Source organism: Lupinus angustifolius, chromosome LG17, assembly GCF_001865875.1.
Source record: "Lupinus angustifolius cultivar Tanjil chromosome LG17, LupAngTanjil_v1.0, whole genome shotgun sequence".
In the NCBI taxonomy this organism is placed as follows: Eukaryota; Viridiplantae; Streptophyta; class Magnoliopsida; order Fabales; family Fabaceae; genus Lupinus; species Lupinus angustifolius.
Window position 1 is genome coordinate 11,857,254 of NC_032025.1, and position 20,807 is coordinate 11,878,060.

At 30.3% G+C, this 20,807-nt stretch overlaps 2 protein-coding genes across 2 annotated transcripts; both read right to left on the reverse strand.

The window, feature by feature from the left end:
• Window positions 10,931–11,624, reverse strand: LOC109330881 (B3 domain-containing protein At2g33720-like). Its single transcript, XM_019565151.1, has one exon. The coding sequence runs from the start codon at window positions 11,622–11,624 to the stop codon at window positions 10,980–10,982; it is 645 nt and encodes a 214-aa protein (XP_019420696.1). The 3' UTR covers window positions 10,931–10,979.
• LOC109331496 (microtubule-associated protein 70-2-like) lies at window positions 15,178–20,214 on the reverse strand. Its single transcript, XM_019566033.1, has 11 exons — window positions 19,765–20,214; window positions 19,584–19,669; window positions 18,534–18,599; window positions 18,276–18,446; window positions 17,987–18,157; window positions 17,728–17,883; window positions 17,472–17,618; window positions 17,252–17,323; window positions 16,636–17,169; window positions 16,340–16,533; window positions 15,178–15,647 (listed from the first exon to the last, which is right to left on the reverse strand). The coding sequence occupies exons 1-11, from the start codon at window positions 19,976–19,978 to the stop codon at window positions 15,608–15,610; spliced, it is 1,851 nt and encodes a 616-aa protein (XP_019421578.1). The 5' UTR covers window positions 19,979–20,214; the 3' UTR covers window positions 15,178–15,607.

The following is a 20,807-nucleotide window of genomic DNA, read 5'->3' on the forward strand; positions in this document are numbered from 1 at the left end:
TATACTATTGCTTTGAATAAGTCTAAAGATAAACAAAAGTATATCTATAATATTACTTTTAATAGTGTTTTGAATGACATTGTACGTGCATTAACCCACTATTTTTTATTTAATAAATTTAATATTATAAATGAACACTTTCATAAATAAAAGTTATAGAGGCTAAAATTATATACATACAATTTATTATGAGTCATAATGATAAAGTTAATTTTATGAAAAAATAGTATGTAAATTAAAAATATAAATCATTAAAGATAATAATGTACGAAATGTATAATATATATGTATATAAAGAAATCTAAATTATAGTGGTAAAAATATAATATTGTAAAATTACGTTAGTACACTAATTGTCCTTTCTTTATTTAAGTTTCTTTGTAGGGGTAAATAAAAGTTAAAATCAATGGTAAAAAAGAAAATATTTACTATGTATTTTTCCTATAATTTTTCAGTTATGGATAAAAATTAATATTTTACAAAACTTTTGTTTCAAGTTAAAGTTCTGAAACGAAATGTTAATTTAAACTGTATAATAATCAATCTCCAATCTCAAGTATAAGTGAATTTATTAAATGTAGCAATATTTGAATTTAAAGTTGCACTAATCTTTTCCCGTCATTTATCACCAATTTCAAAATCTATATTTTAAATATATTTTAGATATAAAATGAGATAAAGTTGTTTTAAATATATGATTTGATTAAGTTTTATTTGATTTAATTATATCTTCAGTTTAAGATTTGTTGTGTGATCATACTCATTATCATATAATCATATATCAATCTAGAAATTTGACAACTTCATATATATTATATTTTAATAAGCATGACAACTACTTTCTCTTATTATTTTTAATCTTTTCCATAAAAATTAGTATTCAATTTTTAGATTCGTATCCGCTCACATTTTTGCATTTTCGTTTTTATCTGAATAATAATAAGAAATAAAAGTTGAGAAAATGATTATATGTTAACAGTATAATAGTTTTTAAACTAGCATTGTATCATTTATATGATTGATATTTAAAGGATTTAATATATATATATATATACTCATAATATAATTGTTTTTATACCAGTGTTGTTAAAACCGTACCGGTTATCAAACTGGTTAGGGTACTGGTATAGTGGTTCAACCAGTGGTTCAGTAATTAAACCGCATAAAACATATATCAATCCAAAAGTATCACTTAACAACTGCAAAATATAAATAAATGACACAAGTTCATAACTCACTCTACAAAACAAATAAGTTTGGAGTTTTAACATTTAACACCAATGAGCCAAAGTGGTCTCATATCAATATTATATTTTTGCACCAAATCCTATCTTCAGGTAGAACTCCAAGATTACACAAATGTCACTGAGATTACACACGAATGTTAAAAATCAAAAAATATAATCTAAGTATGTCTTGGAAGCATGTGTCTTGAAGTGTTGAAGATGGGTCACCTTGTAATGACTTTTTAAGTTTTTAAGTTTTTTTTTCAAAAAAAACAATATATGTATAAACCGATCGGTTTATTGAAATACCGGCCGGTTCACCGGTTTTGACCGATTTTGACTGGTTTTGATACTTGACCGGTTCAACACCTGTACCGTACCGGTTAGGGGTCCGGTTCACCGGTTTTCCGGTTGAACCGGCCGGTACGGTCTGGTTTTTACAACATTGTTTTATACTATCTATATATTGTACACTATTCATTTCGTTAATCATCATTGACTTTCAAATAAATAAAAATAATATAAACAAATGGTGGATGATGTAATGTGAATGTAAAAAAATTTATATTGACAACACATAGATATTAAACTTATGTTTAAATGCAAAATAATACACATGAAAATTGAATAATGTGTTTGTCATGGCCCATGTAAAATAATTCATATGGATGTTGTATATATATTAAACTAATAAAAGTAATAACAAATAACAATTTATTATATTTCATCTCCTTTTTTAGGCAAATTCACATGTACTTTCTATAGCTATTAAGCCCAAAAAATTGTTTATTTAAATATTTCATTATCATGTGGTATCACAAGTTTTTTAGAATCTTTATCCGTTATTTTCTTTAGACCTATCGATTATTTTCTTTAGACCTTTATCTTTCATCTAAAATAAGTTACAGTTATTGGAACAAAACTCTCCCAATACAAATATTTAACACAATTGCATTTCCATGAATTCATAAATGAGTGCATTTTCTTATCATTTGTGGGCATAATTGCAAGAGAAAAATATACATAGAACAAGCAGTATACCCATGTGATTCGCACAGATTGATTTGATTGACATTGAAAAATGTATTTAATATTTATATTTAAATAAAACATTCAAGTTTTAAGTTAAATAGAATCATGTAATAATTTAAAAATAAAATATAAATATTATATTTGTATGAGTATAAACAAAAAATAAACATGTAAGCCAAAATGATTACAATAAATCAAACTTTAGTTCATAATATGTTCAAAATATTTGTTTTTATTTTACTATATATTTATTTTGTAGTTTTACTTATTTATATTTTCTAGTTAGCAACTATTTTTAATTAAAATTTGTTTTAATAAATTAACATTTTGTATCTTATTTTTAGATCATTATTTAATTTTTTATACAATTGTTTTTTATTTATATTTAAAAATTATGTGTAAACATGAAATGTTTGCTAGTTTTTCTAAATTTGAATATCTTACCCGTTACATAATTATGAAATAAATATTATTATGATTTAGTTCTAATAGTCATTAGTTTTGAAATCCAAATATAATCATTTCAACATTTTAAAATTTGAATAGCATAAAAATAAATTAGTAACATTTATCCAATGCAAATTCAATTTTCATAATGACAATATGTGTAATATGTAATCAAACATCAAATCCAATGAACATTATTGAATTACCATGAATTATTGATATGTGTGTTTAATTTTATTAATCACTCATCTAATATACCCTTACATTTGAATTAATATATTATTTTGATATGTATAATTAAGTTGAAATTGTATTATCCAACTGTTATAGAAATTAAGATACATGTGTATTACTGAAATTGAATTTATCAGAAATTATTGTCCCACTACTACTGAAATTTAGTTTATTGAATTAAGAAACTCGTGTATTACTTCATTATGCAACATTAAAACCTTAATCATAATTCTGCATTCTCATTTTCAAATGGTTCTCTCTTGTAACCTTAGAATAATGTAAATATAAAATTATATTAATAATATAAATAAATTTTATAATGTCAATAAATCTTGTGTTAATAATTACTACATAAGTCATATATAGAATGATATATAATTATGTAATTGAGAGAAAAAATTATATTTATAATGTAAAAAACTAAACTCATAAACTAAACTACATAAAAGAGAAGTAATGTCTTAAACTATTCTCTATTTATATTTTATTTTTAGTATTATATTTATCTTATAATCATTTTATTTTTATTTTCTAGTTAGTTACTATTTTTAATTAAATTTTGTTTGAATAACTAACATTTTTTATCTTTATTTTATATTATTAGTTTTCTAGCATTGAATTTCTTATTTATTACATAATTATGAAATATATATGATTAAGTTTTAGTTTTGACAATCTTTGATTTTGAAATCGTCGTTTTGAAATTTGAATAACATTGATGGTAAGAATATATTAGTAACATTTCTCCAATGTAAATTTAATATTCATAATTGCATATATGTAACTGTGAAATCTATAACAAAAAGATTAAATATATAATATATTGGAAACACAATTATCTCAATTCAATTCTTATCACAATGTTAAAACTATTTGTTAATGGAAGGTGATGGGCATCAACAATCATAAGATTCCAATTTTATAAATTGAAATTAAACAAATAATCCAATCAAATGAAAATCAATATATTTGAAGATTTCTTTCTTTATTACATTTTAATGTCTTTCAATATATTGTTTACGCAGACAAATGAAATAAAAATGGATTCAAGTTGAAACATATAAAGAACAACAATCATAAATATTAATAGGTCATCTTTATGATTCCAATTAGAAATCAAATATTTTCTTGTTGGTACTTTTTTTGTTGGTACTATGATACTTAAGAATGATTCCAATGCACGATTTCTTTTCATTGAAGTTAATAGGAATTTTGACTTAATGTGTGTATATAAAATAAGAGTTAATGAGTCAAGTTTCTTTACATGAAAAAATGAGATATCTTATTCACAAAGAAGAAGGCTTGCTCATTATACTATGAACCATAATATCATAATGAATTTGTTCAAAATATCTTCAATAACTATTTCTCAGACAATTGTTGAAGAAATGTTTAAGGGTAAAATAGTACACATACTTCTTTCCTAGACAAAATAACACCTCAAAGTCCAAGTCAAGAATAAAGCTCTAGAGCGGGTACCTTTTCACTTGACATATTGAGTACATAAACTATAATTCATGAAACATTATATTGTAAGTAACATAACACAACAAAGAAAAACAATTCACCATTTTTATTATATTTAGTTGTTCCATAAGGCAATTCATATATCATGTTTGAGAAAATAGTAATTTGTTTAAAAAGAAAAATCTATAAACAAAATAACATATGCATATAGAGGAAAAACTAACCTACGTATAATGTTTCAAGGGAGACAATTCACTCATGGAGTAAGAACGAATCTATAAAATAAAAAACCAATAAAAAAATAGTAAGAACATATCGATAAAATAAAAATAGATCTACAAAATATGAACATATATACAAAATAAGAATATATCTATAAAATAAGAATAAATCCACAAAATAAACAAAGAAATCAGAATGGAGGAAGAGGATCTTCAAATAACTATGGCAGGAGAGGTAGATCTTCAAACAAACCTTAGATCAAGAATGCAAATTCAGAGAAATATTGTACACATTGCAAGAAATCAGGACATACAGTAGATGTTTGTTATAGGATTCATGGATTCTCAGCAAACTTCCAATTTACTAGAAACCAACGAGTAAATTTTGTAGCAACTTCTGATTCAGATCAAAGAAGGAATAAGCCAGAAATGGATAGTTCAACATTTGGTCTAAGTGAAGAACAATATAGGAGATTGGTCAACATGCTTCAGCAACCAGAGACTGAAAACAATCAAAATGATGCCACTATGCTATCAGCAAATGCAATGTCTCCTGATCTAAATGACAACACTGATGAAGGTATGCCTAAATATCAAAATATATCTTGGATTCTATACAGTGGTGCCATTGACCACATAGCTTCAGGCCTATCCATATATTCCTGCTACTACAAAATTAAACCTATTAAGGTCACTCTTCCTAATGGTCATAAAGTCATTGCAACCATCTCAGGAACCATACATTTAGACAAACACATAACCATTCATAATGTTCTATATCTGCCTTCTTTTGCATACAATCTGCTTTCCATTCTAAGATTGACATTAGACTCCTCCTGCACATTATTATTTAATGTATCTTGCTGTACAATCCAGGAGAACAGCTCTTTGAGGAAGATTGGTACAGCTGAAATCACAAATGGATTATATGTGTTGAAGGCTATTAGATATCAATGTGGGATTTCTTTTTCTATTGTCAATTTTGTAAATGTATGCAACTCAGACTTATAGCATTTCAGATTAGTTCATTCTTCTCCATCTTGTATGGAGATCATTAAGACAAAGTTTCCTTTCATATCTTTTAATAAAGGCAAAGTATGTGATACTTGTCACTTAGCAAAACAAAGAAGACTAAGTTTTCCTCTAAGTCAAACACATTCCTTGAAGCCCCTTGATATGATCCATGTTGACATTTGGGGACCAATCTCCACCATATCCATACATGGATATAAGTATTTCATAACCATCATTGATGACTACTCTAGATATACTTGGGTATATATTTTAAAAGCAAAAAAGTGAGGCATCCTATCTATTGCAGAGTTTCATTGCAATGGCAGAAACACAATTTTCCACAAAGGTAAAGGTGGTAAGAAGTGATAATGGCATGAAATTTTCCATGGTGTCATTCTATTCAGGGAAAGGCAGAACAGAATGGTGTGGTGGAAAAGAAACATCATCACTTATTGAATGTAACAAGAGCATTACTTATCCAAAGTCATATTCCCAAAATTTATTGGTGTTATGCTTTAAAGCATTATGTGCATATTATTAACCTTCTTCCTACACCTACCTTAAACAAAAATTCACCTCATGAAACACTATATCAAGGCAAACCAGATCTACAACATCTCAAAGTATTTGGCTCTCTTTGTTATACTAGCACAATGGCACATGAAAGATCTAAGCTAGACCCTAGAGCAAGTAAATGTATATTTTTAGGATACAAAAATGGCACCAAAGGTTATGTTGTCCTACACCTCAGTACTAGAGCATTGGAAGTAAGTAGAAATGTGATTTTCAGTGAACTCACATTTCCATATCAACACCATACCTCACCAATCCCCAACACAAACCTCAATCCTCCACCACAAACCCAAAGTCCTAGTTCCTATGATGACATCTTCTTTAACCACAATCATCCAATCCGACATATACCAAACACACCCTTACCCGATACATCACAATCCACAAACTCCACTCCAAATCCAACTGATATCAATCCTCACAACAACACTAGTTCACCCTGCGAAAGAGTAATAGAATTTCCAAACCACCACCATACTTAAAAGACTATCATTGTACACTTCTAAATCAAACCAATCTAACCACCACCACCACTCAACCCTACCCTCTATCTAACTACATCTGCTATGACAAACTATCTTCCAAACACAAATCCACTATCCTTTCAAGTGCTACTCACACAGAACCTCAAATATACTCTCAAGTAGTCACTGATCCTAATTGGAGAGAAGCCATTAATAAGGAACTTGCAGCCCTCAAACAAAATAATACTTGGTTCCTCACAGATTTACCTAGCACCAAGAAAGTAATAGGCTGCAAATGGGTCTTCAAAATCAAATATAAAGCTGATAGCAGTATTGAAAGATATAAAGCAAGATTAGTGGCAAATGGTTATACACAAACTGAGGGTGTAGACTATATGGACACTTTCTCCCCAGTAGTCAAAATTAGCACAATAAGATTGATCTTAGCACTAGTATCCATATTCAATTGGCACTTAAAACAACTAGATGTTAACAATGCATTTCTTCATGGAGATTTAAATGAAGAAGTATACATGAAGTTACCTCCTGGTCTTGAACATGCTTCACCATATCAAGTATGCAAACTCCAAAAATCACTTTATGGGCTAAAGCAAGCTAGCTGTCAATGGTTTGCCAAGCTTTCCACATTCCTAATCAAGAATGGCTATGCAATATCCAACCATGATTATTTTTCTTCATCAAACATATCTCAAAAGATTCAATCTCCATTGTTTTGGTTTATGTATATGACATAATTGTCACTGGCAACAACATAGAAGATCTTAACAAACTTAAAACCTTACTGCATCAAACATTCAATATCAAAGACCTTGGAAATCTCAAGTATTTTCTTGGATTAGAAATTGCAAGGAACAGAGCAGGAATCTCCATCAACCAACGAAAGTATGCCTTAGAAATCATCTCAGGTGCATGATTACTTGGCTGCAAACCATCATCCACTCCCATGACTAATGGAACACATTTATACCAAGATTCTAGTTCTCCACTTTCTAATAATCTTGCATATAGACGACTTATTGGCATGCTTATTTACTTGACCAACACCAGACCAGACATAGCCTTTGTGGTCCATCAACTTGCACAATTCATGGCAAATCCAACTATCACTCATCATAACACTGCATTAAAGGTCCTACGATATCTCAAAGGTACACCTGCTTTTGGTTTATTTTTTCCTACAACATCTGCCATACATCTACAAGCATATAGTGACAGTGATTGAACTTCATGCCCTGATACAAGAAGATCTGTCACTAGTTATTGCATTTACTTGGGTAAATCACTTATCTCATGGAAATCCAAGAAACAAAGGACAATCTCCAGAAGTTCTTGTGAGGCAGAATAGAGAGCCATGGCTATCACCACTTGTGAAATCAAATATCTTTCCTACTTACTAGAAGGCTTACACCTCTCACCCTCTACACTAACCACGATGTATTGTGATAACCAATATGCACTTCACATTGCATCCAACCCTGTCTTTCATGAAAGAACCAAACATATCGAGGTTGATTGTCACACTGTACGAGAGGCATGTATCAATGGCTCTTTAAAACTACTCCTTGTTCCATCCAATCTGCAACTTGCAGATGTACTGACCAAACCTCTAGGACCCAAGGACTATGCAATAGTTCATCTCAAGCTAGGCCTACACAACTTATGTGTCCCAGCTTGCGGGGGAGGGGGGGTATTAGCCAAGACATCAAATCCTCGGTCAAACAACAATAATCTGACCGAGACAAATACTACAAATTGCTCAATCAGCCTTGGCCAAAATGGTGTGCTACACTCGATCATACACACAAATCTGGGACGGTCAGAAAACGAGCCAGACATGGTCACGCAAGCCAACGTGGCACGATCAACAGACAAAGCACACACGGTCAGATAGGCCAACTTGACACGGTCAGCAAGCAACATTGGCCTAGCCACACAGATCAACTCGACGAGAAATCAACCAAGACACGGTCAGCTTGGCTCGATCAAGAAACAAGGTTGATGCATCAACAAGGGACAAAATAGACATTGTTTGTGATACAAGCAATATTTCATATCTTCCATAATCTATATCATATCTTCATATAATCTTCATTTAAGATAGATTAGTATTATCTTTGATTAATTAAGACAGATTCCCTTTGTATAAATTGACACATTGCATCATTATATAATCAATTCCAATTCAATAAAGTTTTGCAGAATTTTCAATATACAACCAAAATAACCGAATTCGGTTATTCTCATTCTTTCTCAATAACTATTCTTATTTAATAGGTATTACAAGCATTAAATGCAAAAAGGAGAAATTGAGGGATAACACTACCTATACAAGCAAACACACGCTGAGAAGAGCTAAAAGGTTAGCTTAATTTATCTTCCTTTATTTGCCATCTTAGTTGATCTCTCTAAGCAGATAATACAACGGTCTAGGTCAGATGCTCTTAAACTAGATGGCATCCATGAATGAAAACTTTTACTTACTCTTGAAAACAACCTTTACTTACTCTTGAAGAGTAATTGAGAAATAGAATGAATGAAATGGACCATAGAAGAAGGAGAGAATTTCTGAATAATTCCTATGTGTATTTCTCATTGAATGAATGAATAATAAGCAATACACTATACAAATATATAGCTGCCAATATTAAAGCAGAAACAACTCAAAACAGAAAACTTTCCTAAAACAAGAAAACTGTTTAAACAGAAACAGATTTCCATAAAGGGAAATAATGAAGAAAAACTAATTTTGGGCTTTTTCTTCTTTCTCCAAGGCATCATCTTGCTGATTTAACAGATGCAAACTGATTCATTTAAGTCCATTTCTTATCCTCAGTTCATTCCCAATATCAGTAACAATGATCATCGGTATGTTGGTTACAATCTTATGATCAATTTGGAGGGGGAAAATTCGAGAGAAAATAAAATTAAACACAAAAGGGCAGAAGAATGTTACCATGGAAGTTCTCATCACTACTCACTAATGGACTTAATGCCATTGGGTGCTGCTGCATGTTAATCCCACCAGTGCCACATTTCTGCACAAATGTACAAATCTAAATTATTTGGGGAAAGCAGTAAAGGTAATAATATATTTCTACAATAACAACCAAACCTTAATCTTATGAGGTGTGGTTGCTTACATGAATAGAATATCATCACAAGAAAGAATAACTAATTAAGGATACAATAAACATTATAGACAATAATACTATGTTTAGCCATTGACTCCTGCTAACTCATAACTGGATATCACAATATATAAAATACAGCAAACTTAATGTTGGATCAGACTACGATAGGAGAGTTCCATTGTTACCGGAGTATAGGAAGAGTAAAAAGTCACAAGTGGGACACCACGTTTTGAATCAAAACCTTAAGACATTAGTTTTATGGATTTTTCTACTTATAAACTCTTTCACTTTTATTTGTATCTCCAATGTCTTGAATATACTCAACACTCGATAATCTGGTTTGTCTAAATAGACCAAAAAGTTGTTTTTCATAAGGTTTAGAAACAGAAGCCCTTTCTTTGTGAAATATCAATATGCGTTGATGTAACACTAATTTATAAAAGTGCATCTTTGTGTGTTGTGTGCTTTATTAATGATCTTAGTTCTAGTTTTAATATTATATGATAAAACTAAAATGCATTTGGCTATAAATGCAAGTTTAGTATATCTTAAATACCGACAGGTATATCTAAAATATATTTAAGTTCTAATCACATATCAAAAGTTAAGTTAATCAAATTAAATAAAACTTAAATCAAACCATATATTTTTAATAACTTTCACCCAATTTTTAATATAACTAAAATTACAATTGCTTCTTTGTTTTAATAACAAGATATAAAAGTAATTATAAATGGTAATTTATTATATTTCAGATCTATTTTTGGTTAGGCTAATTTTACACTAGCATTTCATGTTAGTTAAACCCATTAGATTTAAATGTTTACTTAAATATTTGATTATTAGGTAGAATTACAAGTTCTTTACGATACTAATCCATTTTATTCTTGAAGATCCATACCCATTATAAGGTGGAATTATTAGTGTCGAATTTCTTAATGCAATTTCTCAAATGTGTGAGCACCTGGGGTTGCAGCTACATACCACTTTGTCTATAAAAAAACTTAAGTTTGGACCAATTTTGTTCATAATCCAGAGTGCTTTTCATTGATAAATGATAAAAAAAGAGACAATTATAAATGAATTCTAATAACAGAAAGATAATTATATTTTTTCATTGATGAATTCTCAATTCTAGCTGCTGCTTTACTAGAAGACTTGAAGAACGGTGAAAGCAAATTGGTGATTGTATGGATCCCAATGAAAGGCAACTTCATCTCCTTCCTTCAAATGTCTTCTTTTCACAAAATCTTGGACCCATTTGTCAATGAAAACATAGCTTTTTGAAGAACCCCATCTCTTGAAAAGTAAAGAGTGCATGGAGTTGGTGTCTAAATCCCAAATCGAAATTTCAGTTCCTATCCCAGTCTCAGCATCTCTTCTTTCATCAGCATTCAACACATGCAACACCAAATTCTCAGCCAAATCTTTGGAGAGCAAGAGTCTACTCATGTTTCCAAGATCACTCTTTTGGAGCACTTTCTTGATCTTCCAAGGATCATCATAAAGCATCAAGTCTAATGAATAGCCCCACCTTATTCTCTCTACGTCATTGCGTGCTCTCTTTCTTGCTCCATTAGTATCATCTTTTGGGCCATGTTTCCTTTTCTTGGTGGAAGAAGAACATGGCGTGTGTGACCCGGTTGTGTCACAAGGAGAGACACCCATCGATAAATAGATGCAAACATCATTATTATTTGAGGTGGAAGAAGAAGAAGAATCATTTTGGGTTGTGACAACACAATGACACATACCCAATGATAAATGGAAACATATGTTGTTATTCAAAGCCATGGTAGTAGAGGTTTCTTGTTCTTGACACGGTTCAGAAACAGAAGTAATTTATTTGTGAAACTTCAAAGTGTATTGTTGTCACACTAAGAATTTATAGAAGTGCACGTATGTGTACTTTAGTAAGGATCTCACAGTTGTAGTTCCGAAAATTATATAATAAATTTAAGATATAGTTTATCGATGCAGGTTTAAAGTATATCTTCCATATCAACAAGTAGATCTCAATTATATTTACGTTAAAATAGGGCAATGAGTTTATCACATATCAAATCTTAAGTTAAAAATATAATCAAATCAAATCAAACTTAAATTAAATCAAATCAAATCATATATTTTAACAAGTTTCACCCAATTTTTAGTATATCTAAAACAACATTTGCGCTTTTATTTTAATCATTGGAAATAAAAGTAATAGTAAATATAATTTAGCATATTAAACCCATTCAAAACTTTAAATGTCTATTTAATATTTTTATTATAAGGTGGAATTACAAGTTCTTTCCTATACTAATCCCTTAAACTTGGATTTCAAATGCTCTCCTTAAACATTAAACAAGTAGGCATCCCAAATGTACAATGCGTGGGATATGAAAAGAGGGACAAGATTCTTTCCAGTATTAGAAAGAGGAATTTATATTTTTAGTTCTAAATATAAAAATATCATCTAAGTGGAAATGGTTATGTTGATGCAAGAAACTACACAACTACAAATAAATTTAATATCGTCTAAGCTAATGACATTGTGCATGTATTAATCCACTATTTTTTCTTCAATAAATTTAATATTATAAATTAACACTTTCTTAAATAAAGTTATAAAGGCTAAAATTATATATATATAATTTATTATGAGTCATACTGATTAATAAAATATTTGAACATTATCTTAATACACTAATTATCCTGTCTTCATTAAAAAAAATTAATAGGGATAAATAAAAGTTAAAATCAATGGTGAAAAGGAAAAATCTTCCTATAAATGTATTTTGCGTATAATTTTTGCAGTATGGATAAACAGTAATTTTTACAAAATTTTAGTTTCAAATTTATTGTTCTAAAAGGAAATAAATTTGAAACTAAAATTTTAGTTTCAAATTTTTATCGTTAAGTATAAGTTATTTAAATAAATGTGGAGATATTTGAATTTCAAGTTTCACTAATCTTTTTCCTATCATTTATCACCAATTCCAAAATATATATTTAAAATAATTCTTTTAGATATAAATGAGTTAAAATTGTTTCATATATATGATTTGGTTTATGTTTTATTTGATTTAATTATATCTTAAGCTTAAGATTTGTTGTAGGATTACGTATAATATCAATATAAAAATCCGCCAACTTAAAATATATTAAATTTGAATAAGCATCACAGCAACTACATTCTCTTATTAGTTTTCTTTCTTTCTTTTCCAACACAAGTAGTATGCAATTTTTAGATTCATACATGCTCACATTTTTGTGTTCGTGATTTTATCTGAATAATAACAATAAATAAAAGTTGAGAAAATTATGTATGTAGTAATAGTATAATAATTTTTAAACTATGATTGTATCAGATATCATTTATATATAAATTATTATTGATGTTTAAATGCAAAATAATCTCATAAGTGTTGCATAATGTGTTGGTTGTGTAAAACAAGAAATGAAATCATTTTTAGTATTGGTTGTGTAAAACAAGAAATGAAATCATTTTTAGTATTGGACCCTCCAATATTAGAATGTCAGAGCAAAAATATTTTTATAAGTTTTAGTTTATTTAATTCCAAAATGATAAAAAATCTCTAACACAGTTATGGAAACAAAACTCTCCCAAAGAGATGTTTAACACAATTGCATTTCTAAATTCAAACTCAAAATAATTTATAACCAAAAAATAAACTCCACAATTTTTTAAGCTATAACATTGAATCAATTACAAAATATGAATGATAAGATAGTCAGAAGATATTATTCTCAGAATTTAAATAATAATATTAATAATAAGGAATAAATGTTGAGCGGTGTTATTGGTATTGTTTTCAAAAACTAAATAATAAGATGTTATTTCCAAAATCCAAATGATAATGTTATTGATAAATCAATAAATATATAACTATGTATGATAGTATTGTTTTCAAAATCTAAATGATAAGATGTTATTTCCAAAATCCAAATGATAGCATTATTGATAAATAATAGACAAATAATAAATAAATGTGTAGGTAATTTGAGTCATAAGAGGTTGAATAATATAGTGATATTACCTAACAATTTCTTGCATTTTAACTAATAAGATATTTTTTTAAATCAAATAATAACATTATTAATAAATAAGTATTAAATAATTATTCATATTTATTGAAGGTTGAATTATTGTGTGGTTTCATATGACATTATATTCAAAAAAAACTTAATTGATATGATAATAAGAGATATTATTTCCAGATAATAATATTATAAATAATAAATAAGTAAATAATCAAATTTCAATTAGAAAATGATATTTGATGAGGTGGTGAGAAATGATATTTCTGTTTTAAGATGTAAATGATATGTATGTTTTTTAATTCAAAATGAAAATTTTACTAACAAAATCTTAAATTTATATTTTTTTTAACTATAAAGTTAAATAATTAGATAGTATATTAGTTGAATCAGAAGTTTTAGTCATTTGGAATAAGATGGGAACATATCATATCGCTGATTAGGAATCTATTATTTGACTATAATAGATTATGTTAGATTAGACTTTTTCGGAAACATATCAAACTCATAGTTTTTGAAAAACATATTTAGCTTAATAGATCAAGTTTTAGATTATCTAAGGGATCTATTAAGCTTAAACAGTTCATCATATTTAGTTATATTATATAATAATGTTCACGTTATACTATTTGAATATAAGTAATATTATTATATATGTAATTTTAATATAAAAATATATACAAAAATAAATTTTAATTGTTAGAGTTAAATAAACCTAGTTAAAATAATTATATTAGTTTATTTAAATGTATACATGATGATCTAATTCAAAATTATATAATAGTTCTTTAAACAGATTAATAGATTGGACTTTTAAAGACACTACACCTATGCTAGGTGAGGTAGAAGCTTTTATATACTATATAGCTTAAGGCAAAATGTAAAATGTTGGTTTGGAAGGGAGAAGGAGAAATTGTCCTTCCCCACTCAAGCTGTGACCTTTTTTTCACGAGAAGCCACTTTATTTGGGAATTAGGTTGGCCCTTAATTTTAAAGAAAAAGGAATAATTATAATTAAAATTGGCGATAATTGAAAGTTCTTAGCAGGTGGTATAACAATTTTGCAATTAGGATGCTACACTCAAACTTTGAACAAGTAAATGTAACTTATCATACAAATGGAAAATAGAGGATTAGAACCTATTACCCAATTGACCCCAAACTTATTGTCCATAATCAATGTTCAACCTCTTAAAGTTAGAACAAAGGGCAAATAAATCTAAGTCTTTATTTTGTGCTTCAGACAAAACATGAACTGGAAAATCAACTCGAAATTGTGAGCGTGTGTAATAACACAATCAAATAAGCTTTGACATTGATCTAATTAAAAATTACATTAATCAATCTGAACCAACACAATGTCAATATCTGGGTATTACAATTATTAACTGCAAAAGGGAGAAATTAATGGATAACACTTCTACCTATACAAACACACACACAGAAAAGCTGAAAGGTTAGCTCCAAGTTAATTTGTCTTCTTTTGCTTGCCTTCATAGCTGATCCCTCTAAGCAGATAATACAACAATCTAGGTCAGATGCAAACCGGTTCCTTTAAGTTCCTTTCTTATCCTCAATACATGGCCAATATCAGTGACAATGGTCATCGGTATGCCAATTACAATCTTATGATCAATTTCGATAAACAAATATAAGAGAAAATAAAAATTAACACAGAAGGGGCAGAAGAATGTTGCCATGAAAGTTCTCACTACTTAGTGATGGACTTAATGTCATTGGGTGCTGCGTGTTAATCCTCCCCGTGCCACATTTCTGCGCCAATGTACGATTCCAAATTATTGGGAAGCAATAAAGGCAGTAATATACTTCTACAACAACAATAATCAAACCTTAATCTTACTAGGTGTGATTGGTTACATGATCGAACACGCGATAATGTTGTATCATAAATTCAGTCAAGAAGGCATAACTAAGTAGAATAAAATAAACATTATAGGCAATAATACTAGGTTCCGCTATTGAGTCCTGGTAACTCATAGCTAGATATCACAATATATAAAATACAGCAAAATCAATAATTAGATTAGCCAATACTTTGGCTCTTTAACAGATGAGAGGGAGTACATGACCTGCAGAAGTTAGATTCCACTTGCAGAAACCATATTATTAATTTGTAATTATAATAAATAGTATTGGATCTTCCTTCTTTAACTGTAAAGGGTGAGAAGAAACCATAGTATTTATTTGTAATTGTAAACATGCATCCTGTGTAACCTAAGATCTACCAAAATAAAGTACCAGTATTAGATGAACAGAAACACCTAATAAAGTATTCCGTACAAGTAGCAATGAAATAAGGGACAAAATGAATCCATAAGATAGACAAAACTCCAGCATACGAAGCTATTTGCAGAAAACAGCAAGCCATAGTACTCCATTGGATAAAATGTGAAATATTATATGTCAAGATAGAATTAAAACAAAGAACAAAGACAAACATGCACCTTCCAGAAACAAGCTGATGCTGAGCGCTGTTTATAGGGCCTTTTACACCACTGAACCGCTTTGATCGGCTATCTTGTTCTTTCTCCACCCGCATTGAAGCTACCTCCTTTTCCATGGCAGCTACTTCTCTTCTCATCTTCTTTGCCTCAACTTCCATGGCTTTTGTCAATGTATCTACCTTCTTTGCTAGCATCTGACCAATAACGACCATTGGCAACAATGAGTTAATGTATATATTTATAAATTAGAAATCAAATATTAATATCCAAAAACAAGTAATAAAATAAATACTAACCTCAATGGCATCGTCTTTATCTTTTAGGCTTTGATCTTTCTCATGACCAGCTTTTCTCAAGGCTATAACCTCTTTCTGTAGTAAATCATACAACACTCCTGGAACACTATCCTCTGTACCCACCATTGGGATTTCATTTGGCTTATCATCCAAATTAGCTTTCCAATTATCTTTTTCCTTATCTTTGGTTCCTTCAGAAGACTGGTTGAATGAGTAACTTGGTGGTTTTCCATTTAGAAGAATTTTACTCCTTTCCAACGACCTTGTGCCACCATCAAATGATTTAGATGTGCCTTTAGCATTCTTCAAAATTGTGCTCGAGGACACAGAAGATCTTATTTGAAAGGATGATGTTCTCTTAGATGAAAACCCATTAGGAGTCAGTTTTGAGATGTTATCAGCTCCACCTAGGGATTGACGTCGAGAAGGCCCATTTGTAATACTTCTTCCCTCTGCTGGGGTGCCACGACTAATACTGTTAGGAGTTTCTCTCAAACTCTCCTGAACAACTTTAAGCCGCAAGTGATATTTTTCCTGAAAATTTTACAAGGTTTGCCTTAAGTAACAGAAGAACAATTATCCTGAGTTAATAAATGGGCTCAAACTGTACTATTACTTTTAACTGAGCTTCAGACTTTGCAGCACGCTCAGCTATAGCAAGCTTGTCCCGGAGTTGCTGCATCTCTCCCTATAAGAATGTAGTTCGGTTTAAAAAAAGGAAACTGTATTAAAACGAAGACAAAAGCAAGAAAATGTATACTAAGTAAAAGTTAATTTGAAAATAAAAAAATTAACTGAAATGCAGAGGAATCAAAAGAGTAAAATCAATATTTTACCTGCAAGAATCGTCTTTCTTCTAGCCATTGTTTGACAGGCATCACTTTGTCATTAGCATCTTTCCATTCATTTGCCACCACTACAGCAACTCTATTTGCTGTTACCTTGGCACGAGCTAACTCCCGGTCGAGCGTTTTCCTTTCTTCCTAAAATGACAAACAAACCATGCAATAATTAATATGTGCTTGACTAAACACAATATGAAGTATGAGTAACCCAAGTAAAATAACTTGGATGGTGAGTTTAACAAATTACATTCATTTCTTGAACTTTCCGCTGATAATCCCTAACAGCATTTGCAGCTGCACCACCTGCAAGTACAGCTTCTTCAAGCTCCCTTACAGTTTGGGTAAGCTTTTCTACCTCTGCCACCTTCTGTCTATGCATTCTGTCCAAAATTTTATTTTCTTCCTGGGAGATATGATGATGAAATCAGATGTAAGAGTTAAATTATAATGGTCACAAATACACAAATGTACCCGGAAAGAGAAACACCATGCAATGTTGCAAATACCTGGCAAATCTCAATCTGTTTAATTAGCTCTTGATTTTTATTTTGGAGATCATCCACCATGGAAGCCTTAGCCAAGGCAACCTGAACAGTCCTCTCAGCTTCGAGAAGTGCTGCTTCTTTAGATTTGGTAAGACGATCTAAAGCTTTGTTATCATCTTGAAGTTTAGCAATCTGGAATAAACAAATGGAAGAAAATAATGACATAAATCAGCAAAGATAACCCAGCTTCAATCCTCTTCATCAGTTTTTTTCTTAAGGCATTAATATTTGAAGTAGAACAACAAGGTACCTCTTGTCGAGCAAGCTTGAGTTCAGCCTCTAGAGGAGCAAGAATGGCTTCTATTGGAGGCATGTCATCATCCTTCTGAGCAGCATGGACCCTTCGAAGAGTGGCTTCAGCTGCAAACTGAGCTGCCATTGATGCTTTCTTTTCATCATTGATCTTCTTTATTTCCAGATTCTGCAAGAGACTCTCAGTTCAGCAAAAATATCATGTAACCCAAGAAAAAGACTCATTACCAAAGTTTATAGAGGCTCCAAGCAATACTTTGCTTTCTAGAAGGGATTCTGTTAACTTTAGCTTCTCGTCAACCTTCGACAATTCTTCAGTGAGCTATAGTGCAAGCAAAAAAACAGAAAAAATAAAGTTAAATTTCAAGTGGACCAAAGTGTGCATTAATAAGAAGAATGCAAAAGAAGCAGGAGTAGCATGAACAAAGTCATATGATGGCAAAGGGGACAATTTCTAATTATGCAACTAAATATGTAAAACCAATACAAACAATAATCGAAATCATTACAACAATAAGGGTATAATAAGAAAAGGATTTAATATGTATACACTAACAGTGTAAATGTATTTTACACTGTCAGTCAATCATCCACCATTGATTTATTAACTACCATTGACTCTCAAACAAAAGTAATACAAATCAATGGTGAATGATATGCTGACAGTATAAAAAACTTTACACTATCAGTGCACAGATTTTAAACTCATAAAAAAAACTACCAAAGAAACCCCACCCCTGAAATCAGACAAAACATAATTACAACATAAAAATGACATGAAGCAAATGACATAATGACTACAAAAATTATTATATTAATGTACCGAAAAAAGTTATAATAACACCAAAAGCATTAAATGCAAAATCAAATCATTATCAACAAGTAGATGCAAACATTGACACAATGCTTGCCCAGTGCACAAGACTCTAATCTGGTGGGTCTGAGGGGAGGGTAAGGGACTAATGGTAAATATAAGCAGGCTTATGATCCAACAGTTTATCCATCACATGCGAGTGTTTTATTAATAATTTGAACTCATGACTTCTAGGTCCCAAGGCAGCACCAATAGTTGGGCCAAGGCTCAGGCTCTTGAAATTAAAATATATATATTCTTTGATATGCAATAAAATAAATCTCATACCCAAAAAACTATCAGAAGCATTGTCCAGTGCAAAAGTAAAATACTCAGAAATTAGTAATACACTTCACATAATCCTAAAACATTAACACAACATGAATTTTTAATTAATTCAATACAAATATACTGAAAATGAAAAAACTGTAAACTCGAAAATTAGAGTTGAACCTCTTCAACCGCTTTTTCTCTGAGTCTTTCAGAGAGCTTCAAGGCTTTCATCTCAGCATGGGCTTCCGATAACTCTCTATCCTTATCTGCAAAACAAACACACATCAAATCACAAATCAAATTCAACAAAACGAAGCAAAATCAGCTGAAAAACTCGCTAGATCGAGCCACATTTTCTCACCTCGAACTTCATTCTCCAACCGATTCAGCTCCACCCTCACCGGATCCGAACCATGAAGCATGTTCATGAACTCATCCGCATCCAAACTCGGCCTCATCACGCGCCTCCGCGACGAGCTCTTCCCTTCCTTGAACGATCCCGAAACCGACAACGGCGCCGGAATCAGAGTCACCATCGTCTCCTCCGCTCCACCGTTGCCGGAAACCTCCTCCATCGCCGATCTAACAAACGCACGCGCACACGCACTCTTTCACACCTTCAACGTTCAAATGCTCCAGCAAAGATAGAGAGAGAAAGTGGAGGTTAGAGATTGATGAGAGCGGTGGTTTAAGAGAGAGAAAGTTGGAGAAGAATGGTTTCATAGTTAAATGGTTGTTTCTCTCTCTAGAATGTGGATTTAAATCCTTTAGATTAATTTTAAATTGTGTTTGTGTCTCTGAGTAATGAAGCTTATAGTGCTGTTCCGTTAAGAGTGTCAGAGAAACACAGAAAACTAAACTCTCGCTAATCAGTGTAGTGGTGGTAGTATTATTGGGTTGCTTAATTGCTTTGATGGAATTAAGATAAGAGGATTATTAGTATTATTTTCTATTATTGATGTAAACATTTATATACCATTATTATATTTATCATTTCTATTAGTTTTTTGAAAAGTCAATAATAATTAAATATGAATGGTAGATAATGTATACATTTTTTCAATGTCCACATTCATGATGGATAAGAGGATCTTTAAAAAAAAAAGGAATTAAAATAAAATCAATAGAAAAAAAATTATGCATTGTCAATGTATGAGTTTTATACATTGTTATTATATTATTCACTATTTATATTTAATCATTATTGACTCTTCGAAAAATTAATACAAACGAGTGATAATGTAGTAAGTTATACATTTCTCTCAATAGTTTTTTATTAAAACGTATTTAATTTTAATATTATGTCATTAGATATTACATTTCACTTCCAAAATATAACTTGGTCTTTTTCATATATGCCATGACATAGTACAAGTAAACTAGTGAAGATATCACTATATAGAG